The sequence below is a fragment of the Hemicordylus capensis genome, chromosome 9 (assembly GCF_027244095.1).
Source record: "Hemicordylus capensis ecotype Gifberg chromosome 9, rHemCap1.1.pri, whole genome shotgun sequence".
NCBI classification, from domain to species: Eukaryota; Metazoa; Chordata; class Lepidosauria; order Squamata; family Cordylidae; genus Hemicordylus; species Hemicordylus capensis.
In genome coordinates this window covers 29,821,112-29,847,680 of record NC_069665.1, presented here as the reverse complement: position 1 = coordinate 29,847,680, position 26,569 = coordinate 29,821,112, and the positions used below count along the sequence as shown (strand labels likewise).

The window sequence follows — 26,569 nt, the reverse complement described above, 5'->3', positions numbered from 1 at the left end:
AAGATCCTTTCCCTTCTCTGTTAAGCAGAGAATTCCTCAGAGACAAGTTGTGCATGAGGGAGGGATCTTTGGGCACCAGCTCACTCACCCTGCCTCACCACCAACATTTCAAACCAATGAAGACTTCTGCTGAGGGACGGGTTGAAATTTAACCATTTGTTTTGTGTGTGGTGTGTGTGTGTGTGGTGTGTCATTTTTTAACGGGCGTGGCCCTGTGTTGTTCATAAGACTGGAGATCCCTAGTTTATCTTAAGCCCAATCGCTTGGAGGTTGTTATTGCAGGTTTCTGTTCCGAAGGGTCTGGTTCCTTTGTCCATAGATCCAACCTTTCCCACATGAAGCTGAGGAGGCTTGCACATTTTAGTAAGCAGCTGAAAACGATGTGGAGGCAGCATCGGATCCCAGCAAGACCATGCAGCTTGGCCACCTGTACGCATAAAAACAGGTATGCTTCATGTAAGTATCTATAGCTGTCGTCGTTTTTATTAAAATAGCACCATAGCCTCTGTGTGCATGTGGTGCATCAAAGGAAATTTTAAGGGCAAATATATTTATGAGAAAATTCCTCTTGCTTACTTTACATGTAAGAACTAAAATACAGTAATATTCTGCAATTTTATGCTGGGATTGAAATGAGACAGGAAAACCTTTTCTACTCAGTTTGGTCCCTATTTAAATAATGTCTTGCATGCAGTATTATTATTTTTAAGTGCTTTCATCAGGCACATGATTTGTAGAATAATTACTACCTCAAACATCCCGACAAACCCTGAAGGCTGATGTTTTAATTCTATGCAGCTGGGAATGAGGGAAATAAAACAGCATTGGCAGCGATTCTGTTTCCATGTCTGATCCTTCTCTTTTTCTATTCTGTTTAGAATCTACCAGTTCTTGTTTCCTGCAATACACCCTGAATACTAAAACAATAAATACTGAGATTTTTCAAATGACGAGGGAGCAAGAATGCTGGTACAATATAGCAGATAGAGATTTGATGGTAGACCATAGAGACTTTCTGTTTTGCAGTGGCGATATCTATTACTCTACCTTAGGTAGGAGAGCTGGTCTTGTGGGAGCAAGCATGACTTTTCCCCATAGCTAAGCAGGGTCTGCCCTGGCTGCTTATTAAAGGGAGACTAGAAGTGTGAGCACTGGAAGATATTCCCCTCAGGGGATGGAGCCGCTCTGGGAAGAGCAGAAGGTTCCAAGTTCCCTCCCTGGCAGCATCTCCAAGACAGGGCTGGAAGAGACTGCTGCCTGTTCCCTAGTCCAGCATGAGAGACTCCTATATTAATATTCCTGATTCCACTCCACTGCCTTGTCCTTGCATACCACAACTCTTTCTCCAAGGATTAATCTGCAAAGGGGTGCTTTTGAAGAGAAAACAAAACCAAGGTTTATAAAATCCCATGCACATTAGAAGCATGGGCTATAGGACAGAAATTAAAACTGTAAACAACACTCAGTTTCATAATTTATCTGTCATTTTCCATCTCCCTCCCTCCGTCCCCTCAGTTGCCTTGCCTCCAGATCTTTTTACCATTGAAGCAAATCCACAGGAAATTTCTAGTCATTCCTTCCCTTCTTAGTACATACAGTTTGTATGACTCACATGTGTGTCTGTGAGAGGGTTTTCCCCTTGGCTGGCCTTTTCAAACGTTTTCTTAAGCAGATGCCAGCAACTTTAAAACTCTTGCTTTTCATGTTCTGCTACTATTTCAACTAGGGTTTTAGTCAGGAAGCCAGGGTTATTCTGTTCGGTTTTAAAATAATAATTATTTCCTCATTTCTGCAGCCTTGTCCTATGCATGTTTACTCTGAAGCAAGATTCTACTGAGACCTTCTTCTCTGAAAGAATAAGCCTTTTCCACTAGTCTTTAGCAGTGGTAGGCAACTTTGGCTCTCCAACGAAATAGTTTAGTGCCATCTGCAAATTTGGCTGCCTCGCTGCTTACCCCTACTTCTACATCATTTATGAATAAATCAAAAAGCACCGGTCCCAGAACCCCACTTCTTACTTCCCTCCATTGTTAAAACTCTCCATTTATACCTACCCTCTGTTTCCTGTCTTTCTACCAGTTAGCAACCCACACATGTACGTGTCCCCTTATCCCATGACTGCTAAGTTTTCTCTGGAGTCTTTCATTAGGAGTCTTTGATGAGGCTTCAGAGGGAAGGGGAAGTTGTTGAAAATCACCCCTTTCTCCTGTGTGCAATGGTGCAGCAGCAGTCTGGATGCTGACACAACTTCTCAAGGGCCTTGTCAGCACTGATGTCAGCCAGTGTCTTTATGCATTATATATATTTTGTAAACATTCCTATGGTAAATACATGTGTTGCTACATTGTGTTCATGACAGAAACGAGCCATCTTCTCCATGAGTGGCCCTTGATCGCCACTGATCAAGTTTGCTTGATTGGTCAATCAAACATAAAATACTAGTGCCATTTCCTTGCAAGGAAACTGAAGTGTGCATCTTGGAGTGCCATATAAGCATACTTGAATTCCTTGAAAGCATATGATGTCTACAAATAAGCCCTGTTCGCAAGTTATGTTCAGTGCACATACAGTGGTACATTTCATGTCTGTAGCCTGTGTCTGAGGGGCCTGTATCCAGATTCAGCTTTTTAATCTGTGTGTAAACTTTCACAGGAAAGTGTGTACAAACATGTACACACACACACACAGAGTAACATCTGAATGGGGCTATAGATATAAAGTTATCTTTCAAAGACTCTTTATTGCACTCAAATAGAAGGTGGTACACATCAAAAACGTTTCAACGTGTATGCCAGCATCAGTTACATGATGACAGAAAAATACCTCTTCAGTGATTTAACCAGATTACACACTGTGACTGGCGGAGTCCCTCTATCTTTCAGCAGTCTACCAGATTCTCCAATATAAAATTAAGTGCAACTTAAAAAATATTTTATATATTGCACCTTTCTTCCCCCGTTCACAAATTTCACAGTCTTGTGCATCACATCGCCTATCATACATTCTGGAGTTAACTAATTAGGAACATAGGGAACATAGGAAACTGCCATATACTGAGCCAGACCATTGGTCTATCTAGCTCAGTATTGTCTTCACAGACTGGCAGCGGCTTCTCCAAGGTTGCAGGCAGGAATCTCTCTCAGCCCTATCTTGGAGAAGCCAAGGAAGGAACTTGGAGCCTAGATGCTCTTCCCAGAGTGGCTCCATCCCCTAAGGGGAATATCTTACAGGGCTCACACATCAAGTCTCCCATTCATATGCAACCAGGGCAGACCCTGCTTAGCTAAGGGGACAAGTCATGCTTGCTACCGCAAGACCAGCTCTCCTCTCCTCTTGTTTGTCTTATTGGTGCTGTGCAAACCACATTCACTTTAATTCCTTGTCTTTCCAAGATTCTCTGGGTTTGTCATGTAAATCACGACAGGTCTGAATTGCCTGTCTCAAAGAGTTGGAGAAGAAGAGCCTGATTAATTAATGCTTTGTTTGTACTACAAATACCATCTATTACAGATAGATTTAGATGCAGAGAACATCTAGCAGATATGAGTCATTGTGCAGAAAGCCCTGGTCAATGCATATGGGAAGAAGCACCAAGGCAAAGTAGTGCCTACTTAAATATCTATTTTGGGGATTGAAAGGAATTTACAAAAAAGCAAAATAAATGAAGCATTATTTATAGAGAAATTGAGACCAGATGTCAATGATCTTGAGGAATCCGATGATGCTATAAGATTCATTAGCCTGTGAGCTAATGAATGGGTATAGCCTATATACCCACTTACAATCAGTTGTGATGGCAAGATTGAAGGTGTGCTACTAATGAAAGGTCCTAATCCTGAAAGGACTTACAATTGTTGAATGCATTGGTTTTACAATGCTGGACCTTTACCAGAACCCAGGTAATTTTCACCATAATAATGAACAAATTTCTCAAAAGGTCCATATAGGACTGGAGTGTGTGAATTTAAAAAAACGAAATACAAAGCTTGTATGCCAATTGCAATACACTAATATGGTTGTGAGAAGCCCTCGTGGGATATATTACCCAATGCAAGTGATGTATCAAGGGATTCTTCAGCCACAAAACAGATGAAAAATAAAATTTTAAACACATCCATATGGAACTACAGTATTAAAATAAAAAATCCAAAAGGCTTTGCATTGAAGTAATTTGATTGGTCTCCTCCTTTCGTTTATTGTAAGCCTTTTGGGGACAGGGAACTAATTTATTTTTACATACCTTTGGCTGCGTAAACTGTTTTGAGATTTTATTATTATGTTTCTAACGTGCACATAACTATTTTAATAAAAATAATAATCATTATATTTGTATCAGTTATATTTTGGGTGGTATAATTTTGTTTTGGCTAGGAACAAGCAGGGAACAGGGCAGCACAAACTAGGAGGCAGAGGCAGTGAAGCAAGCAGCTGCTAACTTGGGCAAATTTTTGGGTAGGCACTGCCCACTCTGCCCTAAATGAGGAGCCTCCCCTGTAGGGTTAATTTGCCCGTCCTATCCTCAGGCACACAAATGACATCCAGATGCTGTCAGGCATAAGATTCGATTATGTACTCACACCCTTCTCTATTGTCTGTCTTCAACCTCTATGGGTCCTTTGGAAAGACATCATAAAAGAGGCATGCATTTATGAAAATACTCAAAACACAAGCCATGTCAGCGTGTTGGATGCTGCCCTCATGACTAATAGCCATTTATAAACCTGTCCTCCATAATGCTCCTATCCCAATCAGAACCCATGTTCCATACCATAAACAAAAGCATTCAAGAATGCCACCTAAGAAAATACATGAGCCTAGCATTAACTATGCATTTAAGAAAACGATGCATACTTGATGCTAGGCTCACTTATTTTGTTCTTGCACCACGCTGCAAAAAATGCAGTTTTATGCACCACACTGCACACTGTACAACGCTCCACTGTGCATAAATGCACAGCTCCCCTGTAGGGTCTACACTTTTCCCTAATATGATCACTCCACTGCATGGGATCAGGTGGGCTACCCTATTGCCAGTATAGTACTTCTGTGGTCCGCGGTTCTGTGGTCTTCTCTTCTGTTTCTTTCTTCATGTCTTATTCATTTCAGATATAATTCAACGGACCATGCATGTAAATAGGATTGGGATTTCTGTTTAAAACAAATATATGAAAACACCCCATGTGTGTATTTTTTGTTTTGCATAAGAGAGATTACAATCTTAGCTAACAGAAACAGGCACTTTCCTGGTTCAAAACAGGTCTGTCCTCCCAAACAGCACTCTGCAATCCAGACAGTGATGGCGATTATAGCGAGTTCTGTGTTGCCATGAAAGACTATTATATCATTGTTTACTTTGCAGGATCAGTGTACATATTGCCTTCTAGAGTTTCACAGGCAAAAACAAACGGGCCACTGCACTGAAGAACAGTCCTACTGAGAATCCACCTCTAAGACTTAGCCAAGGAAGATCTATCTGGCGTGTGTTTGTGGGCCAGGGGGACACTTAAAAAACCCCACTAAAATGGTACCTTAGACATGTAGATGTAAAAAGGGGAAAAGACACAGAAAGAACACATTTAGTCGTGTCTGTTTGTTTGTTTCTTACTCAGAATGAGTTGCCATGACAATTATACCAGCTCAGCCTCAAATAAAAATGACCTGTCAGCTAGCAGTGGTTTCAATACCATTTATTTAACACACACACTATTCCCACTTCGGTTTGGGGACAGCATGTTCTGGGGATTTTCCCTAGAAACTCCAAGAACAACTCTCTGTATAATCCTGCCTTTGTTTCCCTATCAACTCTTTCTCCTTTATGATACATGTTCTTCTTTGGAAATATAACCAACTCTGGAAACTCTTTTCTCAGTTTGTCTCCTGTTTCTTTCTTTTCCTTTATACCCCTTGACTGTGTCTGTTTCATCACACATTGAGCTAGAGAGAGCTGTGAGTGCAATAACCCAAGAACACTTTCCCACCTGTTATCTCCTCTGTCCAATTGTATAAGTTGAAAATTCCTCACAGGTTGGGCTAGGAGTTTGCTGTCTGAATAAGCTGGTCGATACGATCCTGCCATCAAGCAACACTTGAGCAGGGTCAACATAAATGTTGCCAGGATACCTGCTGATGCTTCCTCAGTGGTTCATAGTTTGGAGAAACCAGGAAATCCCTTGAGTATTTAAATGTGCCATCAGAGCTTGTTGGAGGTGACCTCCCATCCAGTTAAGGGGAGTGCTGATATAAAACATGTGTATGAAGGAACAGTCACAAATTCAGATGTGCAGGTGCTCTCTGCGACAGCCACCATAGCCACAGCTACTCCAATGGCCACACCCCTCAGATAGATGCAATAATTGCTGGTTTTAACCTATAAAGCCCTAAACATAGCCTATAGAGCCCAGTGTATGTAGTACACTGCTCTGGGCTCCTTGGAGGAAAAGCAGGATATAAAATGTAATAAACAGTCTAGGCCCTGGGTATTTAAGAGAACGTCTTCTTCACTATCAGCCCCAATACCCATTGAGATCATCCAGAGAGGTTCATCTGTGGTTGCCATTGGCTCGTCTGGTGGCTACTCAGGGATGGACCTATTCTGTTGCCCCCCTGACATTCTGGAATGCGCACCCTACTGGAATAAGAACCCCATCTCTGACAACTTTTTAAAAAGTCTTTAAAAACACATTTATTCACACAAGCTTTTAACCAGATTTGTGGCTTTAAATTGTGTGAAGGTTTTAATTTGTTTTATGTTGCTGTAAACCACCTAGAGACGGATATTTGCGGCAGTGTACAAATATGATAGATAGATAAAGTAAGTGGGGGTTCTGTTACAAGAAGTCTAGAATTGTTTCCTAATCTTATAGAGCTTAAACCTCATTGGTTTATTCATCCAGAAAAATAGTCTGGATTGTCAACTGCAAGGGGTAGAAGGAACTCAGCTGCATTCGCACGTAACACAGGAGCGCAGTTGAATAGGCCTTCGGTTCCACAGAAGTTGCGTCCGAATGAGGGAAACCATAGTCAGGCACAGCAACAAAACCAAGGGTTCAGTATTGGGACTCCAGTCTGAACCCTCTGGTTGTAGTGCGTTTTGTCGCTGCAACCCAAGGTTCCAGGCAGCCTGCGGTACATCTGAATTCAGAACTGCAGGCTGCTGGCTCTGGAGTTGAAGTTCCTCCTTCAACTCTGGCGTGATTGACTGTGTAGGCTGTCCTTCAGTAGAGAAGGAAGCCCGCACCGCCAGCTCCCTCACCTCTCTGCAGCCTTGCTGACTGCAGAGAGGCAGTTCTCCTGAACATCTGAATTTGGAAGGGAGAGCAGTGGGAGGGGACCGTGAGTTTCCTATTGGGCCCGCGGTTATGCATTATGTGTGAATACAGCCTCAGTGTAACGGAAGACAGGAAGAACAATGATAAAACCAATTGTAGCCTAATATGCCATTATTTCATTTTATTTATGTATTGTTAGATTTGTATACCGCCTTTCATTAAAACAATCCCAAGGTGGTTCACATAGAAAAATTAAAACAAGACTGTAAAATATTTTAATTACACAATTAAAATATTAAGCTAAAAAATAAAAACAGAGCTCTAACTAAAAAGATTGTAAAATACATGTATAAAACAACATACAAAATACAAAGAATCAGCAGAGGAGACAATCACATAAATGCCTGAGTAAAAAGCCAAGTTTTCACATCCTTTCTAAAAGCCGTGATGGAGACTGAGGAGCAAATGGCCACTAGGAAAGCATTCCAGAGTCTGGGGGTAGCAACAGAGAAGGCCCTGTCCCGTGTGCACGGCGGCTGAGCCTCCCTCATTGTTGGAACAATTACGGAAAAACTGTTGGAATAGCAAGAGCAACACATTATGTTCATTTAGAAAGCAAGAAGGAACAGAAGGGAAGAATGGAAAGGTGCAAAGGGGGTGTCCTGTTGGAAGAAATGCATGTTGTCAGCTTATAAAGGAGGAAAGTGTTTGTTTGCTTGCTGGCTGGCTGGTGAGCCATAAAGCATTACAATAGAAGTAGGGGAAAGGGCAGGATTGCACCATGAGCTGCTAAGAGGAATTAGGCTAGTTTCTGCTGCTGAGGTAAATAGCTGAGAACACAGGATCATTCTTGGCATTGCCCTGCCTTGCTGAAGGATGTGAATTTGCCTACAGCAATGAAACCAGCAAATGCTGGTCAGAAGTGCATGTTTCTGACCACACAGTCTAGGGAAAATGTTTCTAAGCAATGAGTGAAATAGACAAATATATGTACATATGGGTGGGGCACTGAAGAAACTTTGCATTTGTAACCATTTGCTTCCTCTGGAGCCGAAAGCTCACTACTTCCCTTGTGCAAGCAAGGCAGATGCTCTTCCATGGATTCTGACTCTTATCAATTATTGCCTCCTCCCATGAAAGCAGTTTGCCCATGAAAGGAAGGACTTGGAAGCTTGTAAACAGGCTGACCATGGACGCCTTCATGCAATGAGCATAACGGATCCCAGCCTTCCTCCATACTTGGAAGTCACCACTTGATACTTCAGTTAGGAACACAGGAAGCTGCCATATACTGAGTCAGACCCTTGGTCTATCTAGCTCAGTATTGCCTTCACAGACTGGCAGCGGCTTCTCCAAGGCTGCAGGCAGGAGTCTCTCTAGGCCCTATCTTGGAGAAGCCAGGGAGGGAACTTGGAACCTTCTGCTCTTCCCAGAGCGGCTCCATCCCCTGAGGGGAACATCTTGCAGTGCTCGAGTAATCTTGCAGTTATCGAGTGATCAGCTTGCAAATGTGAATCAAACTGTGTGTACAGTTCTGTGGGGCCTACAGTCTCCAAAATGCCTGTTGCAGAATGAGGAGCTGAAATGGTCAACACACCATTGGGGGTTGTTAATTTTACCCCCAGTAGGTAAACAGCAGAGCACTACGGAAGAGAGCACACACTCAGATCAGGGGTCCGATCGGGGGTCTTAGAGTAGGGACAGATAGGGAGACCCTGACTCACTGTCTCGTCTCCCAAGGCTCCCAGTAGTCATTAGGATAGTTGGTGCAAAAGGTTGATGCACTGGAACTCCATCTCCAACAACACCACCTCAACACATGATCTCTAATGAAGATTTACCAGCTACTCTGAGCTTCTCGGCCCTTCCATCGTTTTCTGGACTAAAGGTAAAGTGTGCCATCGAGTCGATTTTGACTCCTGGCGCCCACAGAGCCCCGTGGTTTTCCTTTGGTAGAATACAGGAGGGGTTTGCCATGGCCTCCTCCCGCGCAGTAGCAGATGATGATGCCTTTCAGCATCCTCCTATATCACTGCTGCCTGATATACGTAGTACCAGCAGGGATTTGAACCGGCAACCTTCTCCTCGTTAGCCGAGCATTTCCCCGCTGCACCATGAGGTTACCTCTGCCTTTCTGGGCTACAAGGACGCCAACCTGAAAGAAAAATGGTCTGCTGGTTAATTTCACCCTGGCGGGGACATCCCCCCCAAGCGAGTCTGTTCATTTCACCTGGGCGGGTCCGTTTCCCCTTGGCTACCAAGTCCCCAAATAGATCCCCAAATATCTCCAAGAACTGCCGCTGCCGGGCGGCCCCAGCAGCTGCCCCTCCGGGCGGGCCAGTAGCCAAGCTCCCTCCTCGTGTCCCCCCCCGGTGCCTGGGGCGGCGGCGGGGCGAGGCCCGGAAGGGGCAGGCTGGGCGGCGGGGACGAGGAGAGGCCGCCGCAGCAGCGTCGCCGCCCGCCGCCGCCTCCTGCTGGCCCTGCTGCTCCCGGCTCCCCCGCCTGGTCCTCCGCCGCCGCCTCCGCCTCCGCCGCCTCCTCCATGGCCCGGTTGCTGCTGGCGCCGCGGCTCCTCGGCTGCTGGGGCCGGACCCTGCCGCCCTCGCCTGCGCGCCCCGCCGCCGCCGCCGCCGGCCTCCGGAGCTGCAGCCTGGGCGCCTGCGCTTCCTACCGCCTCCGGGACGGCCGTGAGTGACTGACTGCTCGCCCCTGGCTGGGGTGCCCCCCACCCCTTGCGCGGCGCCCCTCCCTCCCTCCCTGCCTGGCCTGGGTAGAGGGTGCTGCCCCCTCTCGGCCCCCCTTCCTGACCCAGACCCTCTTCCGCCCCCCTTCTTTGGTGCCCCACGCGGCTGCTCTCCCCCCCCACCCCCGCGTTTTGCTTCTCCTTCTTCCCCACCGAATGGCTGCCCGCCCTCTTTCTCTCCCCTCATTTTCTTCCCCTTTCCAGACTTTCTCTCCCCTCATTTCTTCCCCTTCCCGGACTTTCTCTCCCCTTGCCACCTCCTCAACTACCACAACCAGTATTTCTATTCTGCTTTTCAACAAGGGTTTCCAAAACGCTTTACATAGCTATAAATAAGGCAGCTCCCTGTCCCCCCAAAGGGCTCACGGTCTAAAAAAGAGACAGGAGATAGACACTGGAGGGATGCTGTGCTGGGGGTGGACAGGGCCAGTTGCTCTCCCCCTGCTACACAGAAGAGATTCACCAGGTTTAGAAGGTGCCTCCTCCTTGCCCAGTTAGCAGGGATGAGCACCTCAAGCAGGGTTGTGTGGTGCCAGCCCTCCAGGGTTTAGTACCCCTCTGGTGAAAAGAAGCCTGTTGCACGCCTTCGCGGCACCATGATGGGGAGGCAAAGTTTCCAAAATACTGGGAGATTCCTGAGAAGTGGCCACTTTGGGCCACATGCCTCCCCCTTCTGTAGGGGCCCCCCTTCTGCCCTATAGTGGGGGGTCCTCTGGAAGGAGCAACATCGTGTCCTCCTCCTCCCGCTCGGGAACATGAAGCGGCTTCCTGCTGAGTCCGGGGCAAGTGGACCCTTGGCCGTTTGGGAGAGCCCAGTGCTCTCTGGCGCTTGGCCCAACTAGCTACAGCTGTGGCTCTCCGGAACGGGCAAGGGTCTTTCCCAGGCCCACCCAAAGATGCTGCCAGAGGTGGGGCAACCTTCTGCTGCGTGCAAGCAAGGGCTTTACTGTTGAGCTACAGCCCCTCCCAAACATCTGGCACTGTGCTTCCCAATCCATGCCCAGCTCCCCACTTTCTTTTTAGGTACCCCAAGACCAACCTATAATTCCCCGCACCCCTCCTGCCAGTTTCCCCTCACAAGGCAGCTTGTTCAGCCCTCCTTATAATCCTCCCACTTTCCGGCCCCGCTTCTGCAGCCTCTGAAGACACCCTCTTCCCACACACCCCTCCCGGCTGGCATTTCCTTTGTTAACAAATCCTCACGAGAGCCATAGCTCCAGGTTATGCTCCTCCACGCATGCTCTTGTGTTTAGGGCACCACAACATGTCCCTACAGCTGAGGTCACGGGAACAAATTTGGGAGGGAGGGGTGCTTAAATCTCCCTGTGCCCCCTCCTCCCTGAATCCCCCCCAGGTGCGCAGAGCAGTGGCAAGGGGAACGTGGCAGCCTGGGAAAAGGTTAAGCACCCATCGCCTGCCTGTTGCTCTTCCCTTGAACACCCCCTGTGCCCCCTGCCTTAGTATAATTATGCAAATGTTGGTTGAGGCAGCACAGATTTCCGCATAATTGTAATTCGTCTCTTAGGGGTCCCCCGTCCCCACCCACCGCCACTCCGGCGTCACGTCAAGTCTGTGCTTGCACAAGCAGGAATTCAACATGTACGACTTCCACCAGTCTGGAAATCCTTTAAATGGGGAAAAGCAGCACCTGTTGACTGTAGCCTAATTCAGACATTGTCCTGCACAAGTGTACAGGTGTCTGCACACTCGTACATGTGTTTGTGTGAATGACTGTACCTCTGCGCATTTTAAAAGTGAGCCTGGATACAGGCCCTTCAAAGGCATGGTCCAGAGAGGAAGTGTACTTGCATTGCCGTTCAGCATAACATGTGAATGACGGTACACTCAAGTGTTGAATGTAACGTGTGAATGGGCCTTGTGTCTCTCCTCAGAATGGTCTTTTCCCTCAGAATGGTCTTTACTTTGTTAAAAGAATCCACAATAACGTTGACAAAGGGACCTAAGGAGTTCTTGGAAAAAGCAGAAAGCTTTTTTAAAAATTTAGACAACAGACCTTCCTGCTATCTTTCAAGCTGCTTTTGAAACTCCCTTCTGTTGCAAAACTGGTTTGCTGGTTCACAGTGGGGAGCTGGTGTTGTCTGAGGCTGGAGACTTTGGGTCCCACTCTGTATTTCCCAACATCTTCCTCGGCTTCCTAACCAAAAGAACTCGGCAGGCTCCATGCAGCTGGTGTGTGACTGTGTGCATGCGTCCTTTTCTCCTAGTGCATCCGCTATGGCAGAGCCCCATTACCATTCCAGGGGGCAGCAGACAGTCTCCGATCAACATCCAGTGGAGAGACAGCGTTTATGACCCTCATCTGAAGCCCCTGGAAATATGCTATGATCCAGCCAGCTGCCTCCATATGTGGAACAATGGCTACTCCTTCCTGGTTGAATTTGAGGATTCCACAGACAAATCAAGTAAGACCAGCTGCATAAGCCGTGCCGAGCCTGGCTTGCAAAAGAAACGTGTGGTCATAAACTCCCCAGAATTTTCCTGTGTCTAAACATCCAAGCAGCTCTGTAGCACGACTCTTGCATTATGCATTTGTGCACGTATGCTTTTGCAACTTAATCCATGTATTTAACAAGTGTCAGGAGTTATTGTTTTCTTTAGTTTCGTCATTTTGACATTTCCCCCCAAATATTTATTCCAAACATTTGTATTTTATTTTTAGCTTTTTAAATATGGCCTAGGTTTTTTCCTGCTAGCTGCTTTGGGTGTATTTATAGGGGGGGGGGGAAGCAGGATGTAAATAATAATTATTATAATATAAGATAAGGTGGCACCTATATTTCAAAACCAATCACAGACACCCAAAGTCAATCTGTTTTAGGGAGGAAATCTATGAGAGGAGCATGGTCTGGTGGTAGCAAGCATGAATTGTTCCCTTTGCAAAGCAGGGTCCACCCTGGTTGCATATGCATGGGAGACTGCATGTGTGAGCCCTGTAAGATATTCCCCTTAGGGGATGGAGCTGCTCTGGGAAGAGCATCTGCATTCTTGCATGCAGAAGGTTAGTTCCCTCCCTGGTGGCATCTCCAAGATAGGGCTGAGAGAGATTTCTACCAGCAACCTCATAGAAGCTACTGCCAGTCTGTGTAGACAATACTGAGCAAGAAGGACCGGTGGTCTGACTCGATATATGGCAGCTTCCTATGTACGAGAGTGCCTATATAATTGGTTTTGTGCTTGCATATACCCATGGGAACTATAACACCAGCATTAAACATTAATGAAATAAAAGACCGCTTATCTCTTTGGTGGTGGTAACAGATAAGCCTTTGAATAATGTACTTGAAAATATCTCGGAGGCAAGATAGGGGCTTGCTTTTCAGCAAAGCATGTTCTGCTCTTGTTCTCCTTGGGATTGTTTAAACCCAAGTAAATTTCAAGGGGACTAAGCATAGCATTTTAGCTCTCTAGCACTGTATGGGCTCTTCTTTCCTTAAAAGAAAAGTATATATTCACTGCTTTTCAACAAAATGTTCTCAAAGTGATAGCAAAATGAATGGGAAAAGAAGTTCCCCCCGCCTTGAAAGGGCTCACAGTCTAAAAAGAAACATAGAGGAGGATGGATAGGGCCAATTGCTCTCTCCCTGTGTAAGTAAGAAATGTGTAAGAAAGCTACCAGTACCAAAGAAGTCTCCTTCCCAGCTAGCAGGTTTTATTAACTCACTGCAACCAAGTGCTGAGTGTTGTCAAGGGTGTTCCTATTTAAACAGGTAATGGTCTTCAAAAGCCATATAGGAGAGGAGAGCTGGTCTTGTAGTAGCAACCATCCCTCGGGATGGAACCGCTCTGGGAAGAGCATCTAGGTCCCAGGTTCCCTCCCTGGCAGCATCTCCAAGACTCGAAATCCAACAGTCAAAACAAAAGCAAACATGCTTATGATGCCAGTCAGCTGTTGCTGCTGCCGTGAAGCCCCTTTCAAGTCACTGGGCTGCTTCATAACCTCTTGCTGCTTCTTGTCTTTCTAACTTTCTAACTTTCAAATGCTTGATTTGCTTTCCTTTCTTATCTGCCTTTGATGCTCTCTTCCTTTTGTTTTCTTTCTCCTTGCTTCTGCCATTCAGCGATAATAGAAGGAGATACAGATAGAGAAGAGGGGAAAGAATTGTGGATTTAACAAAACAAAAAAACCCCACAAAAAAAACAAGAATGAAGAAAAATGCAGGAAGCTGAAAAGAGGAGCTTGTGTTTAAAAGGAAGTAGCAATGCAGAACCTGAGAGAAGACCCAGATGGGATTCATACAAAAGCTAGTTTTTCCTGCTGGGCGTAGAATGAAAGCAGAGCAAAAGCAGAGATGTCAGACAGGTATGTAGTGGTGGTGGTTTTGTGGGCCCTTTTGCCACCTGCTGGTCGATGGTGGACTTGCAGTGATACTGGCCATTGCCAGTGGACGCAATTCCAAAATGCACGGTTCAAAACTGACATCAGATAGTACAAGTCTTGCAGTGCTTGCTGCTGAAGTCTGCAGGGGCTCTGGCCTCTGGTGCAAAGGGATCGATGGAAGGTTGTATCACAAGAGGGACCATATTCTATGACAGCTCCTCTTCCTTTTAATTAAAAGGAATCGCTTGTTATTGGATTACAGCAAGACGGAACTAGAAAGTTTTAGGTTCACATATGCAAATGTGTTAGCCCTTGAGTGGTTATACACAAAAAAGATTGTACTGGTGATTCAGAAGTAAATGATCATGGTATGTATTATTTGTATGCTAGTATCTCCCCCCACCCCACCACCCCACCCCGGCAAGGTGGCAGTCAGGTTCAGTCTCTGCTGCTGCTGTGTTTTCTCATAATTTTCTGCAAACATTCTGACCCTTTTCTATGAGTACCCTGGAAGGTAAAAGATTGGCGGAGGGAATGGAAATGAGACAGAAGACTGATTCAGACATTATGCTGTACGAGTGTACAGTTATCTGCATACTCATACACGTTTGTATGAATGACTGTACCTGTGTTCATTTTAAAAGTGAACCTGGATACAGGCCCTTTGAATGCATGGGACAGAGAGGAAGTGTACCTCTGTACCTGTGTTCAACATAGCATGTGAATGACTGCACCTGTGTAAAGATCTGTATCCACATATATTGTACACTGGTTGTACGAGTGTTGAACGTAATGTGTGAATGGGCCTAGGGTCAATATGAATAGGTTTGGGCCCATATAGATAATTACTCTTATTTTAGTCAACCAAATGACTTACTGCTAGAAAGTAGCAGGCTAAGCAGGACCAGAAGCAATTGGTGGCTTGTTTTTTGTCTCTTACCTGGGACTTGGCTGTGGCTTCATTACACAGCTTGCTTTTTAGCTTAATCTATCTCCCTTCTCACTCTCCAGTAATTCTGAAAGAAGGAAGCAAACAAGCTGTGAAATTCTACCTTGTGTTTGATTAATGACAATCAATCTTTTGGAACTTAGACTTTGGATAAAATATAGTCTTAAATATCAACACACAAGCTGTTAAATTGGTTGCTGCAATAAGAACTCCGAGAATAGCTCTGCCTTTTGTGGTTGCCAATACTTGTCGTGCTTCCAGAAGCATCACTGGCAGATCATGAGATCAATGCAGAGACTATGTTTGGATGCTGCAGATGTAAACACCCTATAATATCCCGGTGAGGCAGCCCAGAGGCCTTTGCTCACAGGAGTAGAGAGCGAATCTCCTCCGTGATTTTGCAGGACTCACTGTGGTCTTTCTCCTGCTAAAGAATAAACACTGCTTTCAAATAAAAGGAAGTGGATATTTGAGTCTCCTCCTCCTCCACTGCAATGCACTTTAAAAATATTTTTTATTTAAAGGCTTTCAAAAATATGTAATGAATTACAAAATGTTAAAAAAAAACCCCACCCCTTGATAGTAGAAAGCAGAATTACAGTTCACAACATATCACCGTACAAATGAGAGCATTGAAGAGGTCTTGTTTGGAATGGGTTTTTGTAAACGATAGATCCAGTAGTAATGAATTCTTCCCAAAATGACTTTGGTAAAGAAAACCCATGGAGGAATCCCATTAATGTATGTGAGAAATGGCTATGCTTTTTGAACGAGTCTGGCTGTGTTAAATCAGAGCGGGGCAGAAGGCAGATCTCCAAGTGATTTGTAATGGATAGGCAAGGGTTTCTGACTCCCATGGTTCAACAATAGCAACAACAAAGAGTCCTTTCTACTCTGAATTAGGTTGTTGAGACAAAGAAAGCTTAAGAGGAAAACCAGAAGTGGATTTTTGCAGGAAAGAACCGTCAGCTCCGTTCTGGTACTGCACGTGAATTCCTGTGCTAAGCGTGTGCTGAGAGGCACACCCATTCCTTAATTCTCCCTACATGTTCCTCTGCCTGCCACAGATCCCAGTCACTGGACTTTGTGGGGGTGGGGGGTGGGCTTTAGTTTAAAAAAAAAAAAGGTAGATTCTGCAAACCTGAAGTCTTTCCTCTTTGTTAGATCATGAGAAACATATCAGGTAGGCCAGTATCTCCATCAGGGCCCAAGCGCCCGTCATTGTTGATGCCATCCTGAGAGACGAAAGGGTCTCTGGCTCTTCCACGGCAAAAATATTTTGAGGTGAGAAGTAAAAAGGTCTTTCTGAGGAACGTTTTGCCAAGCCAAAATTATTTTTCACTGGGAGTTCAAGATGGGAAGCAAAGTCATGTTCCTTACCTGGCTGTTAATACTGTATTTTCCCAAATCGAAGATGACTCTGAATTGAAGATGACCCCCCTTAAAAAGCAGAGGTTAAACACAGGTTGTACCTGCATTTACTCTAAAGGAACAGGACTCTGAATTTAAGACGATTTCCTGATTTCTAATATTTTTTTTAAAAGTGGAAAAAACCTCATCTTGGATTCAGGTCAATACAGTGCGTGTCTTCTCTTTTATGTCAGTTATTACAGGAGGGCCCTTGGAAAACAACTACCGGTTGAAGCAGTTCCACTTCCACTGGGGAGCCATAAATGAGTGGGGCTCAGAGCACACCGTGGACTGCAAGGTCTTCCCAGCAGAGGTAAGACCAGAGCGAAGGAGGCGGGTCGCTGGGTATATGTGGCGCTTTCAGGAGCTGGGTCCTGGGATGGTATCCCCCAGCGAGCCTTGGTAGGGAGCAGATTCACGTGCATTGTCCCTTCCTGGGGAAGCCAGATCTGATTATGTTCGCAGGAACTGCATGTTTGCAATAACTCCTGTGCTTTTGTGTTGTCACCATGTGGACAAAACCCAGAGGGGTGAGTTGATTTGGCCCAGTAGCCTTGCAACTGGGACGTCTTTTGTGGGTTGGAGTTGGACAGGCAAGGAAGCAGGTTGAGGAGGACCCCATCAGAAGGTTTTTTGAGGTGCAAGGGGGGGCTCCAGAGGGGGGCAGGGCAGGCAAGTGCCCCCCCCCACAAATAGTTTGCCCCCCTCCCATCTGTTTCAGGAATCTAATATGTGGGACATCGCTCTCCCACCCATCAATGTACTTTGCCCCTTCTGTGCCCTCCCTCGTTTTTTTTTCCTTTTGGTGCCAGTACTGAGGATCAAACCCAACTCCTCACACTTTCTGAAGAAACAAGTTGCATCTCCTCTGCCGCTTCTGTATGTCCTAAATACTATGACTGAATCTTATTTCAGCTGCATTTAGTACATTGGAACTCTTGCAAATTTGCAAGTTTTGAAGAAGCTGTCATGGAAGATAACGGGCTGGCTGTGATTGGAGTCTTCTTGAAGGTAGGGTTTATTCTCCATTGCTCTTTTGGAAGGCGTACTAGAGACACGACTTGCTAATGCAACAAATGCCTTCTCAGTAACCTTTTTGTTTTGTTTGTGTTCTGTTTACGTCACAACAATAACTTAGTGTACAGCTGTTGGGTCAGTTACCAATACGGGATCCAGGGAGGGGTGTGAGGAGGGACATGGAAGAGACAAAATGAAATGTCAAGGAGGAAGAAAGCCGAGGAAGAAGAGTGAAGTTTTAACAGTGCTTGTTACCCAATTAGAAAGACAACTCAGAATTTTAGACAAACCTCTTAAAAAACAGAGGTTAAATGCAGGCTGTACCATATTTACCCAAAAGGAAGAGGACTTTGAATTTAAGATGACCCCCTGATTTCTAACATCAAGGAACTGGGGTGGAGGCTAGTCTTGGATTTGGGTAAATGCACTCATGATCTCTGACATTCTATACAGCGTCAATTCTTTTATTATTTAGATTTTTCTCACCTTATCCCATGGGCTAGGCATGGGATACCACTGGTGAGGGGAGAGGGGAGGAATAAACAAGCACAGGGTACTGGAAAATAGGAACATAGGAAGCTGCCATATACTGAGTCAGACCATAGGTCCATCTCACTCAGTATTGTCTACACAGACTGGCAGCAGCTTTTCTAAGGTTACAGGCAGGAATCTCTAAGCCCTATCTTGGAGATGCTGCCAGGAAAGGAACTTGGAGCCTAGATGCTCTTCCCAGAGCGGCTCCATCCCCTAAGGGGAATATCTTACAGCATTCACATTTCTAGTCTCCCTTTTGTATGCAACCAGGGTGGATCCTGCTTAGCTTAAGGGGACAAGTCATACTTGCTACCACAAGACCACAATATTTCAGCTATGCTCACCAAAGAGAGTAAGACCCCTTTAACTTCTGGATGCCACACAAGTCAACACTTCCCGTGTCTGTCTTTTGCCTTGCAGCTTGGAGCCAATCACAGCGGCCTGCAGAAATTAGTAGACATTTTGCCGTCAATTAAGCACAAGGTAAGCTGGGCTTCAACACGAACTGCTCTCCAATATCCTAGGGTGTGTTTCACACATGCAGGGGCAAACTTGGGTTTGCTAGCAAGTGGGCACACTACAAAACGCTGCAGTTAGTTGTTCCCTGTTGAACAGTAAAATTGTGTGTTGCATTCGCACTTGCATGGGCGTACTTAACACATCTTTGGGGTGCAGCATAATGAGTGAAGTGTCCTCAGGGTGCCTGTGTTGTGGGGTAGCCTCTTCCTCTGGGAAGCTGCAAAGCCTTTAGGTCAGGATGGACTTTTGCCCATCTTCATAAGGAATTCTAAGGGGCCTGGAGCACCTTCCTTATGAGGCAAAGCTACAGCATCTGGGGCTTTGTAGTTTGGAAAAGAGGCGATTATGGGGAGACATGATAGAAGTCTATACAATTATGCATGGAGTGGACAGAGGTAAATTTTCTCCTTCTCTCACAACACTGGATCCAGAGGTCATCCCATGAAACTGAAGGCTGGAAAATGTAGGACCAACAGAAGGAAGTATTTTTTTCACACAGCATGTAATTAACCTGTGGAACTCTTTGCCACAAGATGTGGTAATGGCCACCAGCCTGGATGGCTCAGACAGAGTCATGGAGGACAGTTCTGTCAGTGGCTACTAGACTGATGGCTATAGGCCACCTCCAGCCTCAAAGGCAACATGCCACTAAATACCAGTTTCAGGGGAGCAACGGCAGGAGAGGGGCCAAGCCCTCACCCCCAGCCTGTGGTTTTCTTGAAGGCCACTGTGTGAAACAGGGTGCTGTGCTAGATGGGCTTTCTTGGGCCTGATCCAGCGGGCTGTTCTGATGGTCTTAAGACTGTGGCAGTTGCTGGTGTCCGTGCTGGAAATGGCAGAACATGGCGTTGCGGTTTACTGTGCTGGTCAGCGGTCCATTTCATTCTGACTGGCAGCAACTCTCCAAGATCTCGGGCAGAGGACGTCCTCCTCATCTCCTCCCTGACCCCTAACTGGAGGTGCCGGGAATGGAATCCTTCCTGTTCTCCAGTAGTTCGTTAGCAAGTCCAGCATCCCCAGGGATTCACTTCCCGGAGAAGGGTTTCCTGAGGAGTTAGAATCTTTTCAGCTTCTGTCCCCACGATGAGCAAAGCCTTATTTTAGACCGCCGGGTAGTCTGACTTGGAATGGTGTGGGGTGTCCTCCTCATACTGGCATCCTCTCCTGCTGTCTCCTGCACCCAGGGGGAGTGCTGATGGTGGGGGGGGGGACAAAAGCAGGATGGTGCTGCATGGGGAATCACCCCTGGTGGACAAACCCAGGAAGGACCAGCATAACCAGGCAGGGATCCGGTCACCCATGGCCCAAACTCACGAGGGCCGGTCTTTGCGGCGTTTGCTAGGATGCCCTTGTCGAGTTTGATGAATTTGACCCAGCCTGCCTGCTGCCATCGTGCCCGGATTACTGGACCTACTTGGGATCTCTGACCACCCCTCCGCTGACCGAGTCAGTCACCTGGATCATCAAGAAGCAGCCAGTCGAGGTCGATGAAGATCAGGTACACCCGCCTTTGTTGGCCTCATCCTGTGATGGGGAAACGGGAACCCTTGAATGGTTCCAGCGGGAAGAGCGCAGCCTGGCTTGCTCTGGCCCCGCTCCTGATCTTTGCCTCCTTCCGTTCCCAGCTCGAGGTGTTCCGGATGCTGCTCTTTACCCCCGCCGAAGAGGAAGAGCAGAAGATGGTGGACAACTTCCGTCCACTTCAGCCACTCATGGGCCGCACGGTCCGTTCATCTTTCCCAAGCCAGCTCCGGCTGCGCTTGGAAACGCGGCCGGAGATTCACCGGCTCCCTGAGCGGGTGCCCCTTCAGGGGACTGTACATCTCTAAGAAGGAGAAGACAGACCAGACATGGCTAGCACTTTAGAGAACGGGACAGCACAGCTCCAGCTCTCCTGCTGATGCTAGACCACAACTCCTGTCACCCCGACTTCTGGCGCTGTGGCTGAGGGTGATGGGACTTGTAGTCCAAAACCAGTGGGAGGACGAAACCTGTGCAGCCCTGGCTTGGAATATATATAGAGAGAGGCACACTAGAGTGTCACGGTCAGCTGATTCGAGGGGAATGGGGTTGGGTTGGTTTTTCCTTGTCCTTTTATTCTTCTGCTGGGCTCCCTCTTCCGAAGCACAAGGATCCGCTTGGACGAAACCCTTTCTGTGCCCTGCACTGGTCCGAATCCCAGGCTTGTCCAGCACCAGCAACACTCTGTATCCTTTTCTCTTTGCTTCTTCATTTTGCAGATCCACAGTCCCATAAGCTGAAGAGTGGCAAACACTATCCCCAGCGGGACACGCCCAAGGGAAGAGAGCGGGGCTTGGAGAAAGTAGAAGTAAACATTTGGTGGGAGGTCAGGCAGATGACTTTTCAGAATAATTTGGTGCTGACCTTGGTCTAGTTGGCCCAGTTCTATCTACCTCTGAAAAGTGCCAGCTCTAGCTATTGTGGGCAGTTATCCCCTTTTCCCACTGTACTTTTTGTGCCTCGCTTTGGGGCATTTTGTGCTTGCTATTTTGGATCCAGAGAATGGTGTGGGAAAGGCTTGTCCATTCTCAGGCTGTGGTCCTGAATACACTTCTGTGGAAGTCTGGTCCGTTAACACGGATGGGACTAGTTTGGTGGTGTAGCCCCCCACTTGGTCAAGGGGGGTTGAATGCCCTGAGCTGCTGGTGTCCAGGGACCACCAGAGTGCTTCTGCCTGCACCCAGCTGGCGAACAAAGTGCACACACCAGCTGGGAGAGACGGACACCCCTCGCCCCCTCATAGCGGACCAGTGCTTTCTTTGCTGGCTGGGTGCTTCCTTTCTCTCCCTCCCTCTGAACAAAGGAGAGAAAGGAAGCATTCAGCTGCTAAACACAGCTCTGGCCAGCTGGAAGAGGGCAAGAGGCGGTATGTCCGTGCCCTAGTGTCGGCCATGTCCCCTGCGCCAGCATGCTTCTGACGTGTGCGCAAGGGGCGTGGCTGCCTTGGCGTGCAGTGCTACCACGAAGACAGGCAGTGGCCTCTTCTCCGGGCCCCTGGCGTGGCTTCCCAGGAAACATGGCTGCAACTGGGCTGTTCATATTTACTGAGACGGTTGGGATTCTCATGCCCACCCTCTTATCATGAGCAGGCCTGCAATTTTCCAAGTTCATAGACACTTTTTTTCCACTTTCTAGACTTAAGTTTTTGTAACACTTCTGAGAAAGGTCATGGCGATGGATAAGCTGGATCCTGGAGGCATTTTCTGCTCAAGCTATCTTGAGATCTGCTGCGTGCCCGAATGAATCAACAGCTTTCAGCACTAAGGATTGGTTGTTGTTGTTGTTTATAAGCATTGCATAATGATATTGGGGAGTTTTTCTGTTACAGTTTTAGCATGCAAATGTTAAAGCTGAAACAAATTGTACTGAAAGAGTTTGTTGTTGTTTTTAAAAAAAGATATAAAAGACTGTGTTTAAATTACAGGGTAAACGGGAAACTATTTTCTGCCAGCATCACTTGATATGATGGATTTTGTTTACATGTGTGCAACTATACCAGTCTTTTCAAACGTGAGGTTTTTGCCCAGTATGATTAATGTGACTGTGTTCTGCCTCCCACCCCATCTGTGGAGAGTGACTTGAGCCTTCACCATCATAGCAGAAAGCACGCTGCTTGTTTGTCTGAAGGTTCCTGTCCCAGAGATGCCCTGGATATTAAAGTTTGTGCCAAATATAATCAGAGCTTGGCAAAATTAGAACATGGCTGATGCCATCCTAGATATCTTCATACTAATGTATTTTAAGAGACTGTCCAGGGTTGGGAAAGGGCGCTCAGTCTGAGATGGATCCTGGCTGGATTGTGCCATGAAAAGCTAGTAACTTTGATTCCACCAGTGTTCTTAAGAAGGAGACACAACCAGGGTGCAGAATCATCGCCGCCTTCTATATATCACGGGCTATCTGTGTGACTCACCTTTATGTTATATGGGCTTATTTCCTTGAGAATTCCTGTGCCTATTAATCTAGAACACATGCCTCCAACCTGCTGGATAAATGGCCTCCCAATTAGTAATAGGGTGGTCTTCTGATTCTGGGAAGATTAATATGTCTCTCTGGGCTTAGATACTAGGCAAAAAGAATTGTATCAGTGGCTACACTTTTTTAAAAAGCAAACACTTAAGTCGATGTGTCTGTTCAACGATAAATATTTACGAACTACCCGTTTTCTGTTGTCGAAATGTGTTTCTGTCTTACCCTCCCTTTTAAAAAAATGAACAGCTTCATTGTACATCTCGCCTAGGACTAGATTAAAAATGACGGAGTGGCATTGCACTTGGAAAGGAGGAACAAAGCCTGGCTCTGTGGGGAGCTGGAGAATAACCGGACGGTTCATTATGCTCTTGGAGTGCATGAAGCATGCTCTCCAAAGCGATCCGTGTGTTTTTGAACCCCATTGTCTTTGCCTGTTCACGCCAGTGGTGACTAAGCAAACTGTCTACTGAGCATCGTGGTTAATTTGGTTCGTTGGCAGCTCTCAAAGTGTGAGGGGGGGCCTCCGGGGGGACGGACTCTGGCCTGGCTTGGCTTTCTTTATAGGAACCTAGGAAGCTGCTTTCTACTGAGTCAGGCTCTTGGTCCATCTAGCTTAGTATAATCTGCACAGACTGGCAGCGGCTTCTCCAAGGTTTTGGGCAGGAGTCTGTCCCAGGCCTGGAGATGCTGTCAGGGAGTGAACGTGGGATTTTCTGCATGCAAGCAGATGCTCTTACACTAAGCTCTGGCCCCATTCCCTAGCTCCCTCTCCTTCCCCATGGATGTCTTGGCTGGGCTAAGAGGTTGGCATATTGATGAAATTTGTGTATTTAGTTGCCCAAGAGCGGACCTGCATCCTGTTTCCCGCAGGAATCCGTCTAGCCCAGCATCCTGTTTCCCGCAGTGACCTACCAACATCTGCTTTCCATGCAGAAGGTCCTGGTAGCATCTTCTCCAGTAGGGCTGAGAAAGACCCCTGAACCAGAAACCTTCGAGAGCTGCTGCCAGCCAGTTTCAGCAATTCGGAGTTCCGTCGACCAATGGTCTGACTCAGTAGAAGGCAGCTTCCTATTGCTCACTTCTTAGCTGCTCCTCAGCTGGAGCGCTTCAAGGACAAAATCGTTAACAGACATGAGCAATAAAACACACGAGAGAATAACCAACCAAAGAAGTTCTGCCTTCAGATCTAAACTGGAGCAAGCTCTGGAATAGCGGAAGGTAGTATATGTTCAGTGCAACTTACTGTAGGATTGGGTCACCAAGGCAATATTTCACTTGATTAGCTATTAAAGGTCACTCTGCTCAAGATGCTGGCTTGAAAATTAGGCTGTGTGTGTAGCATATAACTTGTGTTTCAGAATAAGACAGTGTTCTTGATCATTGTGCTAAAAGAAGTCCCTGTATTATCTCTTAGCCTCGGGCCCACTTCGGCTTTTGCTTTAGGTATAATTAAGGCCACGGTGGAGGGGAAGAAGGCCCTTTGAAGTGACAAAACTCGCTTGTCTGAGTGTTAGCACATGGAAAACTGATTTCATAATAGAATCTTCTTCAAAGAGTCCGTCTCTGAATCCAGAGGCCTCAGCCAGGAAGGCTCTAGAGGCTGGTATTCCTACAATTTGCATTTGGACTTCAAAGCTCCGATTGCTAACTAATCCGCTTAGGAACATCGGAAGCTGCCATATACTGAGTTGGACCACTGGTCTATCTAACTCAGTATTGTCTTCACAGACTGGCAGCGGCTTCTCCAAGGTTGCAGGCAGGAATCTCTCTCAGCCCTATCTTGGAGATGCTGCCAGGGAGGGAACTTGGGGGCTTTTGCTCTTCCCAGAGCGGCTCCATCCCCTGAGGGGAATTTCTTCCAGTGCTCACACTTCTAGTCTCCCATTCATATGCAACCAGGGTGGATCTCGCTTAGCTAAGGGGACAAGTCATGCTTGCTACCACCAGACCAGCTCTCCTCCCCCTTGCTCTCTCTTTGCAAAGTAGACCCTGGTATGCTGAGACCCTGGGTGCTGAACCAAACTTGGATTGGGTACGGGCCCCACGGCAGGGCTCTCAAGCTTGGGTCCCCAGCTGATGTTGGACTACAACTCCCATCACCCCCTGCCACGGTGTCCACTTTGGCAGGGGATGATGGGAGCTGCAGTCCAACCACATCTGGGGTTGATGTACATGGGTGAGTTTAGAGTAATGTCATTAGAGTTATTGATTTTTATTTATTTGTTTATTTATTTAACATATCTATATACCACCCAAAAAAACAAGCCTCTGGGCGGTTTACAATACAATAAAAACAACAAATAAAAAGGTTAAAACATTGCAACAATTTAAAAAATTTTAAAAACCGTTAAAACTATTATATTTATGTCATTTAATGTAAATTAAATTAATGTAAACCCTGAGCTTTTTGGAAGGGCGGTATAAAAGTTTTAATAATAAATAAATAAAAATAAATAAATAAATAAATTAGTCCAGCACAAAAGCACAATCTGGGAATGGATGGGGCCGCAGCTCAATGGAAGAGCATCTCCTTTGCATGCAGAAGGCTCCACGTTCCCTCCCCGGCAGCATCTCCAAGGTAGGGCTAGGAGAGACGCCTGCCTGAAAACCTGGAGAGCCGCTGCCAGTCAGAGTAGACCATCCTGAGCTAGACAGAACAATGACCTGACTCAGGAGAAGGCGGCTTCCTATGTACCTAAAAGTCCGCTAGGGGGCACAATCGAATAACGTTTAAAAAAACCCACCACAGGGGAGCTCTCCTGCCAACCAGTAAATACTGTAAGTAGCCAGGAAGAAGAGCTGCACCCCAGCCTCGTATATTTCACGTGACAGGAACTGACTTCTGTCTCCTAGCGAAGGTAGAGAGGCTGTGAAAATAGCTGGGAGAGAAGGGCATCTCCTGCAAATATCTGGCCTCCGCGTCATGACGATTTAGCACATAATAGAATGTTATCATTGGAAGGCACCTTGGAGAAAGGGGTCCCTGCCACAAGGCCATTGCCGCGGGGGGTCATGGGAGTTGTAGTCACATCTGGGAATCTCTGGTCCAGGGAGCACGCCTTGGAGGTCTTGCTCAATGCATGTATATGATATCAGCTCTGTATATCCTCAGCAATAGCCACCTAATGGTGAGGCGGGGAAATGACCTGACTAGCAAGCCAGAGGTTGCCAGTTTGAATCCCTGCTGGGATGTTTCCCAGTCTATGGGAAACACCTCTATCAGGCAGCAGCGATATAGGGAGGTGCTGAAAGGCATCATCTCATACTGCACGGGAGGAGGCAATGGTCAACCCCTCCTCTATCCTACCAAAGACAACCACAGGGCTCTCTCTGTGGTTGCCTGGAATTGACACCATGGCACACTTTACTAAATCTCCAGCAGGGCATAAAACTGAGGATACAAGGAGAAGTACTGAATGCAGAAATACCTGTTAAAATTGAGGCCCTTTTTCACCTAATGAAATCAAAGCAAACTGGCATTTTCAACAGAGCTGGATACAGAGCACAGGTCTTGTGAATTTGGGGCCTATATATCTAGTTCACCACTCTGAATACGCCACACACTTCGTCACACTTTCTGAATATTTTCAGGCTGTTGGAAGGACTAATCTGGCCATGTGTGGGATGCGCCGTTCCCCCCCCCAAAGAGGGGGGGGCCCTGAAGACACCAGTGATGAAAAGACCAAGCAGGTCCTCCTCCAAGGTAAAGATGCTACACCGAAGCCATCCGACATACCCCCAACTGCAAACTTGTGTGGACTTTGGTTTTTTTGTTTTTTTAAAAAGTTTTTGCAGTT

The 26,569-nt window shown here is 46.6% G+C and overlaps 1 protein-coding gene across 1 annotated transcript; it reads left to right on the top strand.

The window, feature by feature from the left end:
• The first annotated feature begins 9,643 nt into the window (after positions 1–9,643).
• CA5A (carbonic anhydrase 5A) lies at positions 9,644–22,963 on the top strand. The gene is made up of 7 exons (XM_053271433.1): positions 9,644–9,955; positions 12,237–12,434; positions 16,904–17,022; positions 17,625–17,720; positions 18,681–18,743; positions 20,122–20,277; positions 20,405–22,963. Exons 1-7 carry the CDS (start codon positions 9,811–9,813, stop codon positions 20,606–20,608), a joined length of 981 nt encoding a protein of 326 aa, XP_053127408.1. The 5' UTR covers positions 9,644–9,810; the 3' UTR covers positions 20,609–22,963.
• Positions 22,964–26,569: the final 3,606 nt, after the last annotated feature.

Bases quoted from the DNA above. Each gene is read 5' to 3' on its own strand.
- CA5A (XM_053271433.1), top strand. From the start codon at position 9,811: ATGGCCCGGTTGCTGCTGGCGCCGCGGCTCCTCGGCTGCTGGGGCCGG. The intron at 9,956-12,236 runs GTGAGTGACTGA...CTTTTCTCCTAG, and splicing joins CTACCGCCTCCGGGACGGCC to TGCATCCGCTATGGCAGAGC. The intron at 18,744-20,121 runs GTAAGCTGGGCT...GGCGTTTGCTAG, and splicing joins TGCCGTCAATTAAGCACAAG to GATGCCCTTGTCGAGTTTGA.